This window comes from Furipterus horrens, unplaced genomic scaffold, assembly GCF_987537825.1.
Source record: "Furipterus horrens unplaced genomic scaffold, mFurHor1.1.pri manual_scaffold_7, whole genome shotgun sequence".
Taxonomy (NCBI): domain Eukaryota; kingdom Metazoa; phylum Chordata; class Mammalia; order Chiroptera; family Furipteridae; genus Furipterus; species Furipterus horrens.
In genome coordinates, this window is record NW_028327177.1 from 39,017,681 (window position 1) to 39,036,811 (window position 19,131).

The 19,131-nt window shown below is 39.0% G+C and overlaps 1 protein-coding gene and 1 pseudogene across 3 annotated transcripts in view; one reads left to right on the forward strand and one right to left on the reverse strand.

Annotated features, from left to right (window-relative positions):
- Positions 1-19,131, reverse strand: part of ADHFE1 (alcohol dehydrogenase iron containing 1) — a 35,390-nt gene that overhangs the window by 10,819 nt on the left and 5,440 nt on the right. For 2 of the 3 annotated variants that reach the window (XR_016512381.1, XM_090283619.1), the window contains exons 2-12: positions 19,004-19,041; positions 17,325-17,371; positions 15,957-16,010; positions 15,379-15,533; positions 15,033-15,229; positions 13,507-13,584; positions 11,923-12,028; positions 7,768-7,920; positions 5,838-5,936; positions 2,876-2,954; positions 2,609-2,705 (exon numbers count right to left, since the gene is read on the reverse strand). Coding sequence is in view for 1 of the 3 variants with exons in the window: in XM_090283619.1 (XP_090139745.1) it covers positions 2,609-2,705; positions 2,876-2,954; positions 5,838-5,936; positions 7,768-7,920; positions 11,923-12,028; positions 13,507-13,584; positions 15,033-15,229; positions 15,379-15,533; positions 15,957-16,010; positions 17,325-17,371; positions 19,004-19,041 (1,103 nt within the window). In the remaining 2 variants the exon portion in view is untranslated. Of the gene's footprint in view, positions 1-1,948; positions 2,028-2,608; positions 2,706-2,875; positions 2,955-5,837; positions 5,937-7,767; positions 7,921-11,922; positions 12,029-13,506; positions 13,585-15,032; positions 15,230-15,378; positions 15,534-15,956; positions 16,011-17,324; positions 17,372-19,003; positions 19,042-19,131 lie in introns of all 3 variants that reach the window. The other variant, XR_016512382.1, reaches the window with a different exon arrangement.
- On the forward strand, positions 11,174-11,802 carry LOC150004311 (small ribosomal subunit protein eS8 pseudogene; annotated as a pseudogene).

Here is a 19,131-nt window from a genome sequence, read left to right on the forward strand (position 1 = left end):
TGGATGGAACATAGACCTTGCCTGACAAGACCAGTCTATATTACACAGTGCAGCTAAAATGTGGAGTAGGTGGAGAGGTGACACACTGTACAGGTGTTATGAGATTTTTATTTTCTTGGATTGTTGTCATAAAACATACCATCAAAACATCTGGTTCTCTTAAGAAGTGTTTTAGAGAAAAAGGAGGGCAAAGAAAGAGAATACATTGGTAGAAAGCTAAGAAAATCTAAGAGTACTTAGGGAATTAAAATATTAATGCATAAGTGTAGAATAATATTAAACAAAATTTTTGATGTGAGAAGGAAGAATTGGTGGGTTCTTCCTGCTGGGTTTTATCTAACAGAGAAATTGCTTTCTCAAATATTTGGTTGGTTGTCTGGAATGTTAGCTGCAAGTTTTCTACGATTTTCCTATTTATTAACCACTTAGCCTACTATTTGGGCCCCTTCCTATTTACACTGTTTGCATATTAACAAAGGCATCTGAGTCCCAACAAATGGCTGAACAGCATCTCTCATCTAAAAGGGAAAAGGTCAAAGACTTAAATGTAAGCCGTGACACCATAAAAGTCCTAGAGGAAAACATAGGCAAGAAAATATCAGATATCTCACGTAACAATCTCTTCACGGATACATCTCCTAAAGCAAGAGAAATAAAGAAAAAAATAAATAAATGGGATTACATCAAACTGAAGAGTTTCTGCTCAGCAAAAGAAAACATCAGCAAGATGAAAAGGAAACCAACCATATGGGAAAACATATTTGCCAATGACATCACAGACAGGGGACTGATTTCCAAAATATATAAAGAGCTGATACGACTAAACATCAAGAAAACAAACAACCCAATTAAAAAATGGGCAAGGGACCTGAACAAACACTTCTCCGAAGAGGACATAGACACATGAAAAAATGCTCAGCATCACTAGCCATCAGAGAGATGCAAATAAAAACCACAATGAGATACCATTTTACACCAGTCAGAATGGCCATCATCAACAAATCAACAAGCAACAAGTGCTGGCGAGGATGTGGAGAAACGGGAACCCTACTGCACTGTTGGTGGGAATGCAGACTGGTGCAGCCACTATGGAGAACAGTATGGAATTACCTCAAAAGATTAAAAATGGAACTGCCTTTTGAACCAATGACTCCACTACTAGGATTATACCCGAAGAATCTTGAAACCCCAATTCAAAAGAACTTATGCACCCCTATGTTCATTGCAGCACTGTTTACAATAGCTAAGTGCTGGAAACAACCTAAGTGCCCATCTGTAGATGAGTGGATCAAAAAACTGTGGTACATTTACACAATGGAATACTATGTAGCAGAAAGAAAGAAGGAACTCCTGCCATTTGCAACAACGTGTATGGAACTAGAGAGAATTATGCTTAGTGAAATAAGCCAGGCAAAGAAAGAAAAATACCATATGATATCACCTAATACAGGAAACTAAAGAACAACACAAACAAAGGAACTAAATAGAACAAAGAGCAGAATAACAGTCAATAGGGGGGAGGGGAGAGGGAGAGAAGGGGGATAAGTAAGGGAAGGGTTTAATAAGAGCCTGTATGAAAGACTCATGGACATGGACAACGGGGAGGGATATGATTGTGGGAGAGGGGGTGGGTTGGGTGGGGGAGAGAAATTGGGGGAAAAGGGGACAACTGTAATTGAAAAACCAAAATAAAAAAATTAAAAAAAAAAAATAAATAAAAGGGAAAAGGGACACAAGATTCTTGGTAAAACTGACACCACATTTCCGACAGCATGTGCTGGAAAACCATGCCCCGAGCACCACTTCTCTGCCCTGGATTTCTTTTGTGAACATTCCCAGCAAAGCACCTGGAACTTGGCAAAAGCACAAATGTCAGCGTGTCAGAGAAGAGTTGGAGAGAAGCTATAGTGAAGCGGTCCCGCGGAGGGATATATGTGGTCTTTCCTACCTTCTTGGAAATAGTCTCTCCAACGGCTGGTGCTAGGGGAGCATAATGAAGCTTTCTTTTTAGACTTCCCCTTCCTATCCTAAACACAAGTAGGGGAATGAGGTGTTTGCAAAGTTTAAACAAAATACTCATTACTTAAAAGAATTCTTTAGAAAAACACCAAAATTTTACTTAACTAAGCTATCCTGAATGTATTTTATTTCTTGTAAGATTCAAAAGGCACTGTTGGTATCTTATTGTAGACATTACTTATTCTACAAATCAGCAATAAATTCTTCTTTTGTGATCTTTTTGGAAGGTTTCTAGTTGTTTAGACTCTACAATTGGGAATTAAATTCACTTTATTACCTATTAAACACACTAAAAGCCATTTCTGACATTTGTAATATATGAAGTTTCACTTTCCTTGGAGATGAAAACTGAAAATATGATTATTCCAAACTTAAGCAATATTTGATTCAATTTCATTGTTAATTAGAAACATACAATTAAAGAATTTTAGTGCTAGATGGGACTTGGAGCAGGTCAGTGACAAGTTATTATTAAACTTTCTCAAAGCAACATTTTTTTTAGTATTATTTTTTATGGTTTATCTTCAGAAGCAACCCCAGGAAATGCTCCACCTCTGTTGGTCACAGAATTATGAGTAATGGTGCATACCCAATATTTCTGCGGTCTCCAGGTGCCGCTCAGGAAACATCTGTGCTGTGAAAGTGAACACAGCTGGGGAGGTGAGCACCACAGAGAGGCCATGGGGCTGCGGAGAAAGAAAACATGGTGACCGACTGGGCAAGCTGGTCTTCAATCTGTATGTTCTAGATATTAAATCGCTTTACCCTGTACTCCAAGAAATCAAGAATTGACAAATACACTTAGAGCAATTGCAAGGCACATAAGATTTAATTAAAGAATTTATTATGATTTTACCACCAATGGGTGATCCACATTATAATCCTTTGCTTTATATGTCTTCACTAAGCCTGAAATTGGGTAAGACATTCCATGGCTAGAAAAGAAAGAAAGTCTTTATGTTGACACAGAGATATCAGAAATTCAAGTTAATACAAAGATCTCTTCTGGGAGAGCCCTTCACAGTCTCACAAAGTTATACATTCTGTTTTCTTTGCTGTAATTATATATTGTTATGCACTCAATATTTGGTGTTATTCATAACAAAACCCCTGAAATTTCAAATTCAAATGCTCATAAAATTGTAGGCCATTGAAATGTGTTGAGGGACAACTGAAATAGAAAAACAATAAATAAACTTTTTTTAAGAAGCAAAAATGTGTTGATGTAGAAGAGTCTCCCCAAATACATTGGATAACCTTATAATCTTGAAGAAATTGAGAATTCACTTGGCAGTTTCTTTAATAAGTTCCAGGGCATGCATTTTCTATCTTGCTCTGCAATATGTTGGCAGTGTGTTCCTGCACAAGCTGACCATGCTGGTGGGGGTTCAGGAACCAAGATGTGCTGCATTAGACACGCAAGCTTAACCTGCCAGTGATCTGTACCACCAATAATTGACACATCCTTTTGAATGTTACATCCTAATGGAGCTGAATCATAAATGATTATTCTAGCCTGAGAGATTTTCAAAAAAATGGTACCATGGTTTTTATTTGTGGGAGCATGTACGGTAGGGAGGTTGTTTTAGTGGAAAAACTTTTTATATCCTCTTGAATTCTTAATGAACAAATAGGATAATATTATAGTTTAATAGATGACTCAGGAAATATACATTGTGAGACGTTAGTATAGTTACAATCAACATACTAAAAATAAAATGTCTTATAATAGTAAATGGTCTGTAAGTTAATTAATATGGGTTATTGTATAACTTCATGCTTATTTACCAAAAGACTTACATTTCATAGAAAAATGAAATATTTTGGTGAATTGTATGATTATCTAGCTCCCCACATAAGGTGCCTATTGCCTATCATCTTTCGTGAGGCAGATCAAAAGGTATGGGTCCCCTGAGTTTTGGGGTATTTTGGAGTGTTTTACCTTTCTCGGGCTCCAGAGTATTTAGAAAATCATATCTAGTGTGTTTTCATGATGTGAAAGGGTTCATGTAGCTTTCAAGGGTACCTTTCTAATGATAGCCAATATTTTATTTTAATTTCTTTTATTTTAACAGTTGTATATATTCTTTGTAAAAAATTAATGTAATCCATAACCTTATTTCCTCAAAATAACCATTATAGAATTATTCCCTTCTAGTCTTCTTATGCATATCTTTAATATATGATCATACTGTGCATTCAGTTTTAAACAATGCTTTTGTTATTTAATATTCTTTGTAAACATTATTCCATATCATTTTGTATTCTTCTAAAATATTTTTAATTTTAATTTTAATTTTGATTTTGATTTTAGAGAGAGGGGAAGGGAGGGAGAAAGAGAGGGAGAGAAACATCGATGTGAGAGAGAAACATCGATCAGATGCCTTCTGATGTGCCTTGACATGGGACTGAATCTGCAACCCAGGCATGTGCCCCAACCAGGAATTAACCAGTGACCTTTCAGTTTGTAGGAATTATGCTGCACTGAATCACACTAGCTGTGGCCTAAAACATTATTTTTAATAGCCTTATTTTATTCCTTGAATACTGCACTTTAGGTAACCATTCCCAAACTGTAGGAAATGTAGGTTGTCTCCAAATTTTTCATTTATAAATAATACTTAGGTGATTATCTTTATAAGAAAATTATTTGTCATATGATTATTATTTTTTAGGCTACATATCTAGAAGTAAAATTAGTGGGACAAAGGGTAAACACATTTTTCAAACTTTGGGAGATTCTGCTCACTTGCTTTTTAAAAAGAGAGATCATCTGTGCTCTCCTAAGCAGCAGAGTTTGGGGATCATCATTCATTTTGTTGTACTCTCCCTAACAAACGCCTATTCTTAATCCTCAATGTTCACTGGTATTCAATTTTAAGGCAATATACCAATAAAGTTCTGATCAAGCAGGTTAATTCTGGGCTACTGGCAAAGATTCTGATCTCTCTTTTTGTAAGAGATGAGAAGAAAAAATTCTGCATTTGAGGTTTTAAAAATCTACAACGTGTGGTGAAGATGTAGAGAAATCAGAGCTCTCATCCACTACTGATGAGAATGTACCAGTGATGCAGCTGTTGTGAAAAACAGTCTGGAAATCCCTCAAATTTTAAACATAGAATTACCAACAATTCCGCTCTTAGGTATATAATCAACAGAAATGAAACATATGTCCATACAAAAATTTATACATGGGTGTCCAGCATTATTCACAACAGCCAAAAAGTGAAAACAACTCAAATGTCCATCAATTGGTGAATGAATAATAAAATGTGTTATACCCATTCAATGGAATGCTATTTGGCAATAAAAAGGAATGAAGTACTAATACCTGGAAACATTATGTTAAGCTAAAGAAGCCAGACACAAAAGACAGATATTACATGATCCCATTTGTATGAAATGTCTAGAATAAGTAAATCTATAGATAGAAAGTAGATCAGTATTTGCTTAAGACTGGAGGTATAAGAGGACTGGTGGGTGATAGCTAAGGACTGAATTTCTTTTCTGGATGATAAAATGTTCTAAAATTGATTGTGGTAATGGTAACTTTGTGACTATAGTAAAAAACCATGAATTGTACATTTTAAATGGGTGAATTATATAGTGTGTGAATTATATTTAAATAAAATTATTACCAAAAAAAATCTATAACCCAATAAACTACATTTGAATTAAGAAAATATTCCAGGATCCTAAGTTAAATATCTTCTTTCTATAACATGTTTAAATCTTACCACCTGTCCTAAGTTATAAACATTTAAAAAATTTAAAAAGCCATGGCTTAGGTGAAGAAATAAAACCTTAGATTTGCTCACCATAGATGAACACCAGCATTTCCAAAGCCAATGCCAGCAAAAGCACTTGCCAAGTGCATATTGGACCTTGCTTCAAGATCATCAGGATTTCTGACAGCCCTGCGGATGATATAAATGCCTAACAATAACACATCAACATTGGCATTTCCTACTGAATAAAGAGACGCCTTAGGGAAAGATCTGGAAAAAAAAAATGCTATTTGGTAGGAAGAAAAATTAGGCAAGTTATTCAAATGACATCTTGTCTTCTAAAGGAAAACTGAGGGTAAACATTTTCTCATCAATGGTTTCAGCAAAGGCATAATAAATAGGCTGTCAGGCTGCTTGTGTGATAAAAGTGCCAGGGGAAGCAGAGCACTGACCCTTGGACTGTGAGAGCTGCTCTAGCAAAGTGCCCTGAGACTCATTCTTCTTCTTCATTTGTCAATGACCTTGACTGCAGCTGTGAATGGACTTAGAGTAAACATACACTCAGAATGCGCAGGGCCCAGACGGATTTACTGAAGTGAGTCCCTGTCGCCCGGGGCTACCTGCAGGCTACAGGCAGCCCGCCCAGCCATCTTTCTTTCTGTGACACTGCCCTGATCAGACCCACTGTAGGGCTCTTATGTTATCTGTGGAAACTGCACATGTTATTTTAATATTTATTATTGTGGAAATGGGATGTTATTGTAGGACAAGCTTTTGCTTGCTCTATTTGTCCCCAGTGCCACTTTGGAAAAGCAAATTCTCAAAGGCCCCTTTCAGAAGCAGCTCAGCCTTCCTGCACACACTGTGTGGAAACCCTGTCCCAGGGAGGAAGCCTGGGACTGCCAAGCAAACCACTTCTCACTTGCTTTCTTGTGATTTTGCCTGGAGTTAAGGGTTCCTGTTATGAAATAAGAGTGCCATGGCCTTTTCCCCCTTTCATTTGAAACGGTTGAGTGTTTGAGTCTCCTTTCCAAAACCCAGTGTTTGCTCTCTGTTCCCCCAATAACAAGATGAAATAGTTGATGATGGAGCTTCAGCTTTCCTCCGTCCATTTTTTGTCCCTCCATTTTACTAGCTCACCTCCTACTGCTGCTCTGCCAAGCCTCCTGCTCCTTCCAAAACATACTGGCTGACAGTTATCTGTATCTGCTTCCACCAAGTCAAATGCTTCAGTGCTCCCCAATGGTCCCCACAAGCCTGAAATAGTTCTGTGTCCCTTCCCTAGGCTCTACCACAAATGCAGTCCAGTTCCCTCTTCAGGGCAACTTCCGGCTCCAGGCAAGGAGGGACTGCGTTCACATCAAGGCCTCACCTGCCATGCTCTCTCATCCTTTACGTACAAGTACAAAAGTGAGTCCGACTTTGTGAATGTCTTCATGTCCCAGTAATAAGCTTTCATCTCTAAGTATATATTTGCTCACCCAGGAGCCTATTATGGCTATGTTATTCATAAATCTGTCATAACCTTTTAGGAAGCCTTTTAAATCTCCTGGGCCAGACAGCTCCACACATTTAATTCTTAAATGTAGCTCATCTGAGTGTACCTTTGCCCAGGGCCCAGATGGGCACAGCCAACATCTGCCTCTGTGGTTCACTTGTCTGCTCTTGGTAGCCACATCTCAAAGGACATCTCCCCTCATCCTAGCTTTGGTTTTGAGGCTTCAATGAATAAGCCTTGTATCTGCCGCCTTCGTAAATTGGGGACTCCTATTTTGCCCCGTTGTAAGTCTTTGCCTTTTTAGACTAAAGGACTGAGTTTTCATCTGTCATCACAAGCCCCGCCCCACAACACACACCCCTTTCATTCTCCCGGAAGCTTACTGGTGCTTCTCTACACCCACTGACTGACCATTTGGTGAAGAGACTTCCTCTGCACATGTCCGGATCTGGCGCGCTACGTTTTATGTAAAAGTGGAATGTGGTTTTTCTGTTCTATTTTTATCCCCTTTGGGTGGCATACCTCTTCAGATACTTAGCGACGATCCGAAGTGCGTGGACTGCCCAGATGTCACTGATTGGGTTGCTGCCCTGGTAGGCTGGCCGGGAGATGGGATTTGAAGGGCAGGGGCTCCGCATGTGGTAGGGAAGGGCAGTGTAGGACTCCAGGGCATGGCTAACAAGAAATATTTAAAATACACAGATTGAAAGTGTGGTCTTCCTTCTTCCCAAAATTAGGATTACAAATGTACTCACTCCACTGTGGATATGCTATGTTGCACTGATAACCACAATACATGCCATTGGTCAACTCTTGCCCACAATAGTCATCACTTATTACATAAATTAACACAGCGAAGCTTATATTTACAGCACTACAGTGTTTTTGACCCCTTCTAGTGCAAATAAATCTTTACCATCTTGAATTTTTAAACATTTAAGTTGTAAAGAAAAGCACTGGATCTTAAAAAATTATTTCCTTCTGAAGTATGTTTACTATTTTATACTTTGCATTAGTCAAATACCATACCACCCAAGTAGGGTCATAATTACACTAGCCTCCCATTAAGAGTGTGGGTGCAGGGAATGAGAACACCAACCCTGGGGTCAGCTTTCCAGGTGTAAATCCTAGCTCCAGACCTCCCCACTGTGGGCTGGGGTTGGAGGATGTGTCACCACCTCCCTGTGATTCTAAGATGGGAATAAACAATAGGACATCTTCATGGAGCTACTGTGAAAATTGGGTTGACTTATGTAAAGTACTTAGCACATTGTAAAACTTATCATTCACAATTATTATTAATTCTTATCCTGAAAAAAAGAAATCAAATTCTTCTTCCTTAAATGCCCTAAATTGAGGGTAGGCTATTTTAAGACCTAACCTTCAGAATTTCCACCAACTGCTGGCTGGCTACCAATTCTAGCTAATCTACTGCTGAAGATAAGAATAAATGTAATCATCTAGATCAATTATGCATTGGGAACACAATATAATATGAACTATTTTTTGCATGAATTATAGTTATCAGTCTTAGAATGGAGAATTTCCTTTCTTCTACACTTGAGAAGCAGATAACATCTTGACCAAAGTATCAGAATTTTTAACAAATTAGTTGGTAGACAGGTGCTATGGTTTTATAGTTATAAACAGGGACTCTGTGGGCAATGCAAGAATAAGGTGTCCATGAGAAGAGGACAGGGTGGTAAGGAGTTCGCTGAGGTATCCTGCATGTATCTTGATTATGGACCCAAGAGCAGCTCTGTCTCTCAGGGGTAGACTCACTGAGCTGAGCTCACAGAAACTATGTGTAAAATCTGCAAGTCCAATTAAATTTATAATGAGAAATGTAACTGCTGAGGTACACAAACACCTGAGTCTTCTAGATGGCACCATTTCTCCCTGTTGGTAATGGATGCTAATTCAAGATCAGAGGAACCATGAAGTCCTAACAAGGGTAATTGCCTCTAAGGTTAAATACATGGGTGTGTACATCTTCAGAACTGGCCACTGTGACCCAGGGGCAGAGACCTCAGGCCAGGTGTTATCTTCCTTGGAAAATACTTGGAAGAACAATTATCATCATTTTATCTTCTGAGTCCACCGACCCTCTCTGATTGACAGTGAAGTCTTTGGGCTTGTGAGTCATTCACTTAAAGGTGACTTCTTTGGTCCATTATGTATTTATTATGTAGTTTCCAGTTAGGGAGGATAATCTTATTTTCCTTATTTCCAAGTTGTTAGGGGACAGATCTTCAAAGCATTGACAACTTTGACCAGGACAGAGTCAAAAACAATTTTTTCCAGTTTTTTGGCAGGCAGTATAATGTAGTGAGAAAAGCACACCACAGACTTGGATAGATCTGGATTTCAATCCTAAATCTGCTGCCTCCTGCTTGTGTGAACTTCATTCAACAGATATTAATTGAGTACCTATGATGTGACAGTCAGTGAGCCAAGGGGCAGGAATAGATAAATGAGTGAGATGGTCTTACCCTCACCAAGGTCATAGTGCATTGAGGGAGACAGGCATGTGAAGAGAGAGGTGTCTCAGACACAATGTACAGGCCCCCAGTGGGGAAGAACAAAGGAGGGAATGGTCAGTTGTACCTGAGGAGAGGGAAGGGGATGGTCAGCAAAGGCTCCATCAAGGAGAGAATGCTCCAGTGGAATTGAAAGATGAGTTATACAAGCAGATAAAGAGCAAAGGGCCAAAGAACATTCCAGGGCCAAAGGAATTTGATCTTTGGACAGTAGGCATGGAAAGCCACTGAAAGAGTTTAAGGAAGAGGTATATGTATGTGTGTGTGTGAGTGTATTGATGGTCATCTTGCATTCTGCAAGTTTGGTGAGGCCACTATGGAGGACAGACAGAAGAACTATGGGATGGAAGCAAGCAGACTGATGAGGAGACCATTGCGACAATCCAGGCAAGAGCTGGGGTAGGCCTAAACCATGGCAGGAGCATTGAGGTCTATGAGGAGGGAGCAGATCTGAGAGAGACTCAGCAGGACAAGGTAGAAGATCTGATGGCTAGTGTGGGCGTGAGAGAGGAGACGTCCATACTGAGTCCAGTTGCTCACTAAGTTAAGGGACTCAGAGGAGAAGCTGTCCGGTATGTTGGCCAAGGAGGGGGGGCTGGGTAGGTGGAAATTAAGAAAATTATCATATTTCATCAAATTTAAGATGCCGTGCATTATAAGATGTGCCATTTCAAAAACTTTACCACTGAGGAAGAAAACCATATGCCATGCCACAGATATGTTCTGATTTGAGATGTTAGAATATGAAAAAATGTGCATGTGTCAATGGATGAAATAGGGTAGTTTGGGACATGCTGGATGAGGAGTGCCCATGGGATCTCCTTCAAGCCACTGGAATGAATGGCCTGGACCTCAGCAGTGAGGTCTGTGGTAGAAGCCACTGATTAGGGAGCCATTGCACATGGCAGCCGAAACCCAGGGAGCTTGCAGTGTAACTCTGGGCAAGTTATTAAACATCTCAAAGTGAGTTCTCTTTTTCGTCTGGCAAAGAGCTGTGGTGAAGTGATAATGAGTATAAAGTGCTGACCTGGTGTGCACAGTTCAGTTCTGGGAATATCAGCTCCCTTCGCTGCCCTCTTCTGTGTTGTGGCAGCCCTGGGCATTCTCTGGTTAGTGCAGCCACAGAGGCATGCCAGCTTCAACTTCTCCTTTTGCCATGTCCCTGTGGCCACAGCTGTAGCTACAGTGGCCCATCCTGAACAGCAGGTTTGTGCTCACCCCGGGTCTCACCTATTCACTGTCCCACTCACTAACAGCGTCCTTATTTTCATGTAGGGAAGGGGATAATGAATGTCTATGCTGGCATTGCTGTGGAGCACTCATCAGTGAATGCTTAGTAAGTACTTTCACTAAGAAAATACTGTGCTCTATCCAGCTGGCGCCCAGCCATGGGCATCTCTCAGGACAATTGGCACAAGCACCGCAAGACTGAGGGCAAGAGGAAGCCCTGCCACATGTAGCAAAAATATGAGCTGGAACTCCTTGCTGCCAACACTGATTGGCTTGCACCTCATATACCCAATCCACACGGGGGGAGGCAACAGGAAGTACCCAGCCTTGATGCTGGACACAGGCAACTTCTCCTGGGCCCCAGTGTTGCAAGCACAAAGCAAGGATTACTGATATTGCCTACAATGTATTCAACAACAAACTGATCTGTACCAAAACCCTAGTAAAGAACTGCATTGTGCTCACAGACAGCACACTGTACTAACTGTGGTATGAGTCCCACTAGGCATTGCCCCTGGGCCACAGGAATGCGGCTGAGCTGACTTCTAAGGAGGAAGAGATTTTAAACAAAAAGTGATCCAAGAAAACTCAAAAGGAATCTGATGAAAGGAAAAAGAATGCCACAATCAGCAGTGTTCTAGAGGAGCAGTTCTAGCAGAGCAAGCTTCTTGTATGTATCGCTCCAAGACCAGGCCAACATGGCCAAGCAGATGGCCTTGTACTCAAGGGCAAAGAGCTGGAGTTCTGTCTGAGGTAAATCAAGGGCTGGAAAGACAAAGAAATCCTCCTCTCTCCTACCTTAGCTTATATAATAAAGGTGTTTATTGTTCCAAAAAAAAAGGAAGGAAAAGAAAAGACTGTCCATAGATTAGATCCAGGTACTGAAAATGCCCCTCCGGGTACCTACCAAAGGACATCGAAGCCACTGTTGGCGACTACCCGGTCAGGCATGTGCAGCGTGTGCAGAGGGTCAATCAGTCCCAGCGTGGGTTTGATGGCTCGGGAACCAATGCCTAGGACAGGGATTTTCAACAGAGGCTATAGGTATGGACTTCATTTAAACATATTAAATAACTTTAGGATAACAACTTATCTTGAAAAATAAAAATATGAGATAAAAGTCATTCTCATATAGGGAGGCAGCAAGAAGCATGAAGAGAGATTGGGAGTCAGAAACTTGAGTTTTTCAGTGGAGCAGAAACTCCTTTCAGTTTGTAGGAGCCTAGTTTGCGCATCTCTTCCCAAAGGTAGGTTGAGTGATGTCATTGGCTATGGTGGGAGCATTTATACCACAGGAATTGGCAAATGCTACAAATCAGGGTTTATTTGCTTAGTAAGTGTCAGAGAGCTGGTTTACTAGCTCACCACTGGTTTGGGTCTTTGCTCTGCAACTTACCATGTGTCTCTGAGCAAGTTACTTAGTCTCCCTGAATTGTCTGTGAGATTAGGCTATACAATCACAGGGCCTCCATCCCTCACAGAGCTGTTGTAAGGATCACACTAGATAACATTATGAAAAAGTTTTTAAAAAATTTTAAGATGAAATTTAAGTGTTGGTAACTATTATTTCTTGATGTCAACAGATAACGTAACTTAATTTAAAAAAGAGAAGTTACTATAAATGTGTGGTTGAACAGCAATTTATTCTGTGACAAAAGCCTGAAAGAAGGATATGGAGTCAGACTCAAGGAGAGGGACATTTCCACCCTCTTAGCTGAGAGTTAGAGAAGGAGACAGGATAAAAATCACAAAGAAGATGGAAAGCAGAACAGTGGTTATGGGGAATGGGACTGGAGGGACTGTTCTGGAGTGATGACGATGTTTTGTATCTTGATTGGGGTGGTAGTTACATGGGTGTCCATATTTGTCAAAATCTATCAAACCAGGTTCTTCAAATGTATGAATTTTATTTATATAAAAATTATATCTCAGCCCTGGCTGCTGTGGCTCAGTGTATTGAGCGTTGGCCTGCAAACCAAGTGTCGCTGGTTCGATTCCCAATCAGGGCACATGCCTAGGTTGCGCATCAGGTCCCCAGTTGGGGGCGTGTGAGAGACAACCACACAGTGATGTTTCTCTCTCTCACTTTCTCCTTTCCCCTCTCTCTAAAAAGAGAATAAATAAATAAAATAAAGAAAAACATTAAAAAAAATTATATCTCAATGAAACGGACTGAAAATGTAAAAACAATGTCCAGGAAAGGGAATAACCCTTTATTATTGACAGACCATCACACTAACTTAGGCAGAAAAATGGCCAGTCAAGATTCATGACATTTCAATATACTTTTGTAGGTAATCTCCAAAAGAAGTTTATTAGATTGTTTCATATTTTTATATGTATTTAGAAAAAGAAAACAATGTGTAAATGTACATACTCTTCCCTTAACTCCATAACTCCTTGATCATTAAACATTAGGATTAACTAAAAGAGGCTAGTTTGAAAGCTAAAAGAGAGAATTTTTAAAAACATTAATGAGCAAATTTCTTACCAATTTTTACTTTCAAGGGCTCATAGTCAAAAATAGCAACTCCAGTAGTTTCACTCCCAGTTCCTGAAGTAGTTGGGACTTGAACAAAATAATGTTAATTTTAATAAAGCATCTAAATAAAAGTCAGTAGAGATACTTAATTCAGCCTTAGGAAATAAGGAACAAAGTTAGAGAAGGAAGCTTTACTGCCCCTGTTCCTTATCTGATGTGTATATCTCTGTTAACATGTATGCATGCTTCACATGTGTAGTCTGAATTAACATGCATGTACAACAGCACAATGCCTGTATTAGCACCAACATGCATGTCTAGCATGCACAATGTCCGCATCTGCATCAACACTCATGGGCATCTTGACATGTATGTGATACTTGTATCTGTTAACATGTATGGGTGTTCACATCTATATTAATACACATGTAGGTTTAATGTGTATGTGTGATGCCTTTTTCTGTAGTAACAGTGAGAGATTCTGGGAACCTTGAGCTCCTCTAGCGCTAGAGCTGAAACAGCTGCAACTGGATATTCAAATGCAGGTTGCTGGCCATATCCAGGAAGAAAACTTGTATTTGCCTCTCTAAAAGATGTCTTAATTTCCTCTTGGCAGCAAGCACAGTAATGCTTTGCCTTTGCTGGGCTCACAGTTTTGTAGTTCTGTCAAGCTTCTAAACTTTACTAATCACCCCTCTGTGTGATTCTGACACAGGGTCACCACAGGGTTCCATTTGCCAGACATCAATTACGCTGCTCCCTGCTGATTGCTCATTCACATCAAAGCAGTTCATCTGCCACTAACCCTCTCCTATCCCATCACAGGCCTGTTCACAATGGGGGCAGAAGAGAGAAGATAAGACATTAAACTGGTATTTTCCAGTGACCAGTTAGTGCATTTTAGCTACAAAATTTTAAATAGTAATATGCTAACAGTTATAAAATGAGAAGGAAGAAACGGTCTGTGTGAAACAGACAAGCTATTCTGATTAGCATTTGCATGTCTGTGCCCCTTGCAGCTACAGAGCAGATGTCTCCCAGAGCTATGGGGCCATGCTGGCCACATGTCCCAGGGCAGAGACAAAGCATTGGGTCAGCTGAAGAGCCATTAGTGGAAGAAAGGGTTGAGTCAACACCAGAAAAATAATAGTGAATATTCCACTTAAACTCCACAGTGGCTGGCAAAATAGGACAAAACAGAGGGGCTTAGAAGGCAAACCTGCCTATAGAGGGATCTAATAATATGTAAATGATGACCTTCCCTCCTCCTTCCCATAGCGACTTCATAGCTTTAATCTGCAAACTTTCCTACCACTGGCCCAAGTTGCCTCTATCTGCAATAATGAAGATCAGAATTTTAAACATAAATGAATTGCTATCTGTTTTTATTTGTAAACAAGGTTCTACACTGAAATGAAGAAATCAGAAAGCTTTAGAAATACATACCCTAAAATTTCTGGTTTGCATCTTTCCTAAGGTGTTTTGCCAACTGCAAAACAAAACAATGAACAAACAGGCAAGCAAAGAGTCTTTACCTGCAATCAGAGGCTTAAGAGGCACAGACACAGGCTTCCCCTTCCCAATGGGGACACTGACATAATCTAGGAAATCAGAGTGAGGGCTAGACGCATACAGATTAGCAGCTTTACAGGTGTCCATGGTGGAGCCACCACCTACGGCAACGTAGGCATCAAATGCTCCCTTTTTGGCAAACTCAATAGCTTCCATGAAGCTACAAGAAAGGAAAAGAAAAGTCATTATTGTCATATTTTTCAGAAATAAACTGACATGTCATTAAGTAAGTCCTGGGGCAAGTTTCAAGCAACAGTGATATGTGCTGGCTTTCACTTAAAAGAAAAAACAACAACAGTAAAAAAATACCTTCTATTGGTTGGTTCCACCCTCACATTATCATAAACCTTAAAGTTTATATCATTCTTCACTAGGGAATCCATAACGATTCGTACAGGAGGGAGCTGGGAGAGGTTCTTGTCTGTCATCAAACAAACATTTTTAGCACCCATGTTTTGTAGGTCCTGCAGTAACAAAAATAATTTATAAGTAAGGTTTGATTACACTAGAAATGTAATAGATACTTCCGGCCAACTTAACATTAAACAGTTTTTTATTTTTATTTTTTAATTTTTATTTATTTTAGACAGAGAGGAAGGGAAGGAGAAAGAGAGAAACAATGATGTGTGAGAGATACATTGATTTGTGGCCTCTTACACACTCCCACCTGGGGATCTGGCCCATGACCCAGGCATGTGCCCAGGCATGTGCCCTGACTGGGAATCAAACTGGCAGCCCCTCAGCTCACAGGCTGGCACTCAATCCACTGAGCCACATCATCCAGGACTAAACATTTTTAAAACAAAGGACTCAGTTGTTGTCCATTTGCACTTGTTTTAAAAGATATTTAACCTTTACAGTAGTCTCTAGAACTCTTAAATACTTGCCATTCCCACTTCCTTTGTAACTCCAGCTCCATATCTAATATTTGAAACAGCCATCTGGAAAAAAAAATTTTGGTGATAGGTGTAGGAGAGATTGGCCACTTCATTTCTAAAAGCCTGAACTGTTTCCTTATTGCCTAGAGAATGAAGTATATATTCCATAGCATGGCTTTCCAGTTCAACCCTTCTGGCCTCAGACTCACCATACCTCTTTAAGCAAACTATGGCTTTCGTCCCATTGAAATTACTTATCTTTTTCCAGACACATAATAAACTCTCAAGTATTCCCTCAGCTTTAAATGCCTGCCTTTCCTTATCTCCACAGCTAAGTCACCTCTTGCATTTCTTATTTTCCAATTTAAATGTTGATTCCTTGTATATTTTCACCTCTTCACTCATTCATTCAACAATTCATCATCCAACTATTCATCTATCCAATTACCTTTGCATGTATGTACCCATCTATCTATCTATCCATCCATCCATCCATCTATCCATCCATCCATCCATCCAATTATCCATTTATATTTCACCCACCCAATGCTACTGAGTGCCTGCTGTGTTCCAGGTATTGTGCTAGGCTCTGGTTATACAACTATGAATAAGAGAAATAGTTTTATAAAGTTTATAGCTGATTGAAGAGGTTTTACAATGATGGATGAATAGTCACTATTGACCCAAAGATGTGTTTTGTTTCATTCACATTGTTTATATTTCTTCGTTTTTGAATTGGCTCATAACTCTAAAAAATCAGGATAAAAATATCCAATGTGACCATCTGATCTCTCTTGAGTAACTGGGCCACAAGAGTCTGCATTCCTGTGGGGCAGCAATCACGTGGGGCTGAGTGGAGGACATACTCTTCAGATGGGCCTGTGCTCTCAGTGAACTCAGCACTGTCCTTACTCAGCCTTAATCAGTTCATGGACTGGTTAGCAGTTGGCCCTGGTGATATTTAATTTATGAGTCCTGAACTAGAAGAAGATATGGATTTAAACAAATAATTATGTAACTACAGTATGATGAAAAATTCATCAGAACTGTTTCTTTATTCTTGTGTCAAAAGATTACTTGGACCTCTTTGGGGATTGTTATACTTACAAAACTGAAGATTCGACATACAACATATGTAAATTGGAAAAGTTTAATGGCTGTACAGAAAATGGTATTCTAGACATTACTCATGTTATCAGAAGATTTACATTCCATTATCCTAACAAAGTACTTTGCTAAATAGGGCCTGATCAAATAATGAAATTAGGGGACATCAATTAATAGCAGACTTGAAAAGAGATAATAATGCATTAGCAAAATACTCTAGTTGTATTTTTTAGATCATTCATAAAAGAAAGAATGACTGATTAAATTTACCTCAAAGGCATAATCTGTTGTGTTTCCAGAAGGTGAAAGCCCAGGAGCTAGAAATGTAAAACTCAGTGTCAGAGTAGGCCTCAAAAATAGTTATCTGATAGTAAATTGGTATTCTAGCAGTGAACATAAGTATCTCCCTTGAAGCCTTACCTCATATATTTTGTTTTTCAGGTTTCATTGTTGCATATCAAATAAAAATTAAAAGCTATAGTTTAAGAGAATGTAATGCTAACTTGATGCTGATTGTGTGAAAATAAAGTTACTTAAAATATTTTCTCCATTGAAATTAAAATATACTTTCAAAAACATAATGTGTAAAAATCTCCTAGGCTCTAGAGTGGGGTTATTGTTAGAGAACAAACAACTATTAGTAAAGTCATTAATTAGAATCTTGATTATACTTCTTATAGCAACTGTGATCGTTTCAATTAATATTTGTTCCATGGAGATTACTTATCACAGTAAGATATTTCTATTTCTCAAGCTTATAAATATAAAATTTTAGTTTTCTTTGTGAAATTTAATAAACATGTTTATAAACTGATACGTCTTTGCAACAGCTGTAGGTAGGACAAAATGATTTTCTTTCATATTAGAACGACAAGAGGGCCTGACCAAGTGAATTTTATCCTTGTTTTTATGTACTTATTTTTAAATCATAAAAGTTTGTGACTAAAGTTTAGGAAATGATATAAATTGGATCCTATTAAACAGAGAAATTAACTTTCCCCAAATTACTAATTTTATTTGCCCAAATAGGAAATTCCTGATTCTTTGTTGAAACCCAGTAAGAATTGGAGAAAATCAGCTGAAGACAAAATTCTGCACATGTTTGCTTCTGCTTGGCAGATGGCCGTTAATGAATGGGAAGTCCCTTGGCTTGTCCTGAAGTATGAGTCACTCCACCGGCAGGCAAAGCACTCAGTTTTTCTCTCTCTGTTCCACTCCCAATGGGCTTCTCTGGGGGTTTCTGCTTAGGATCCTGCTTGACCAGCCCCAGTACTTTTCATCTCTCTCCTAGCCTTGCTGTTTATATTTGACCTTTCCTTCTAAGAGGTGAAATCAATGTTTGTGTCAGTAATTCATGTGACATTCTGAGGACACACTGAAGCTACAATGAGCTTCCTGCTGGTCTGTGGACAATGGAGTTGTTAAGGATTAAGATGTTTGTGGAAACTGAAAACTTTTGTCATTACTTTTAATTATTAAGAAACAGAATGTTATTTTATTTTTATTTTTAATAGAATGTTATTTTAAAAATTAATACACAAAATTTTTCTTTCTGGGAACCACCTTGCTCTTTAGCTTCTTTTGTTTTTGAGATGTATTAGAACCTTCAAAAGATTTTATCTTTATTGTTTGATGACCCAGACAATCTTAAGAGCCCATCCACAGCATCGTTTTTAGCTTTGGCAAATAATTCTATTTAAAATAGAAAAACATTATAAATAGTATTAAATATATATTTGAGCCAAACACATAATCAGCAGCATACATTCAGCTACCCTTGTGTAATTAGAACTACAGATTACCAATTTTAAGTGAAAGGCAACCATTTTCACCAACCTCCTTCTCATAGCCCTTGATTTTCTAGCTTTACCCTTTGCCGAAACGTATTGGAGTGCCAACTGCGGAAACGGAAATTGTGGCCAGTTTAAAAACACAAAATGTATTATTACCTTGGGAGTAGGTATGAGAATGAGTTGGGCACTGGCATCTAGGGAAAAGAAAAAAAGGAAAAACTGTAAAGTGAAAGTAGAAAATCAAAAGATAAGGAGACAAAGTAACTAGCTCAGCAGTCTTAAGA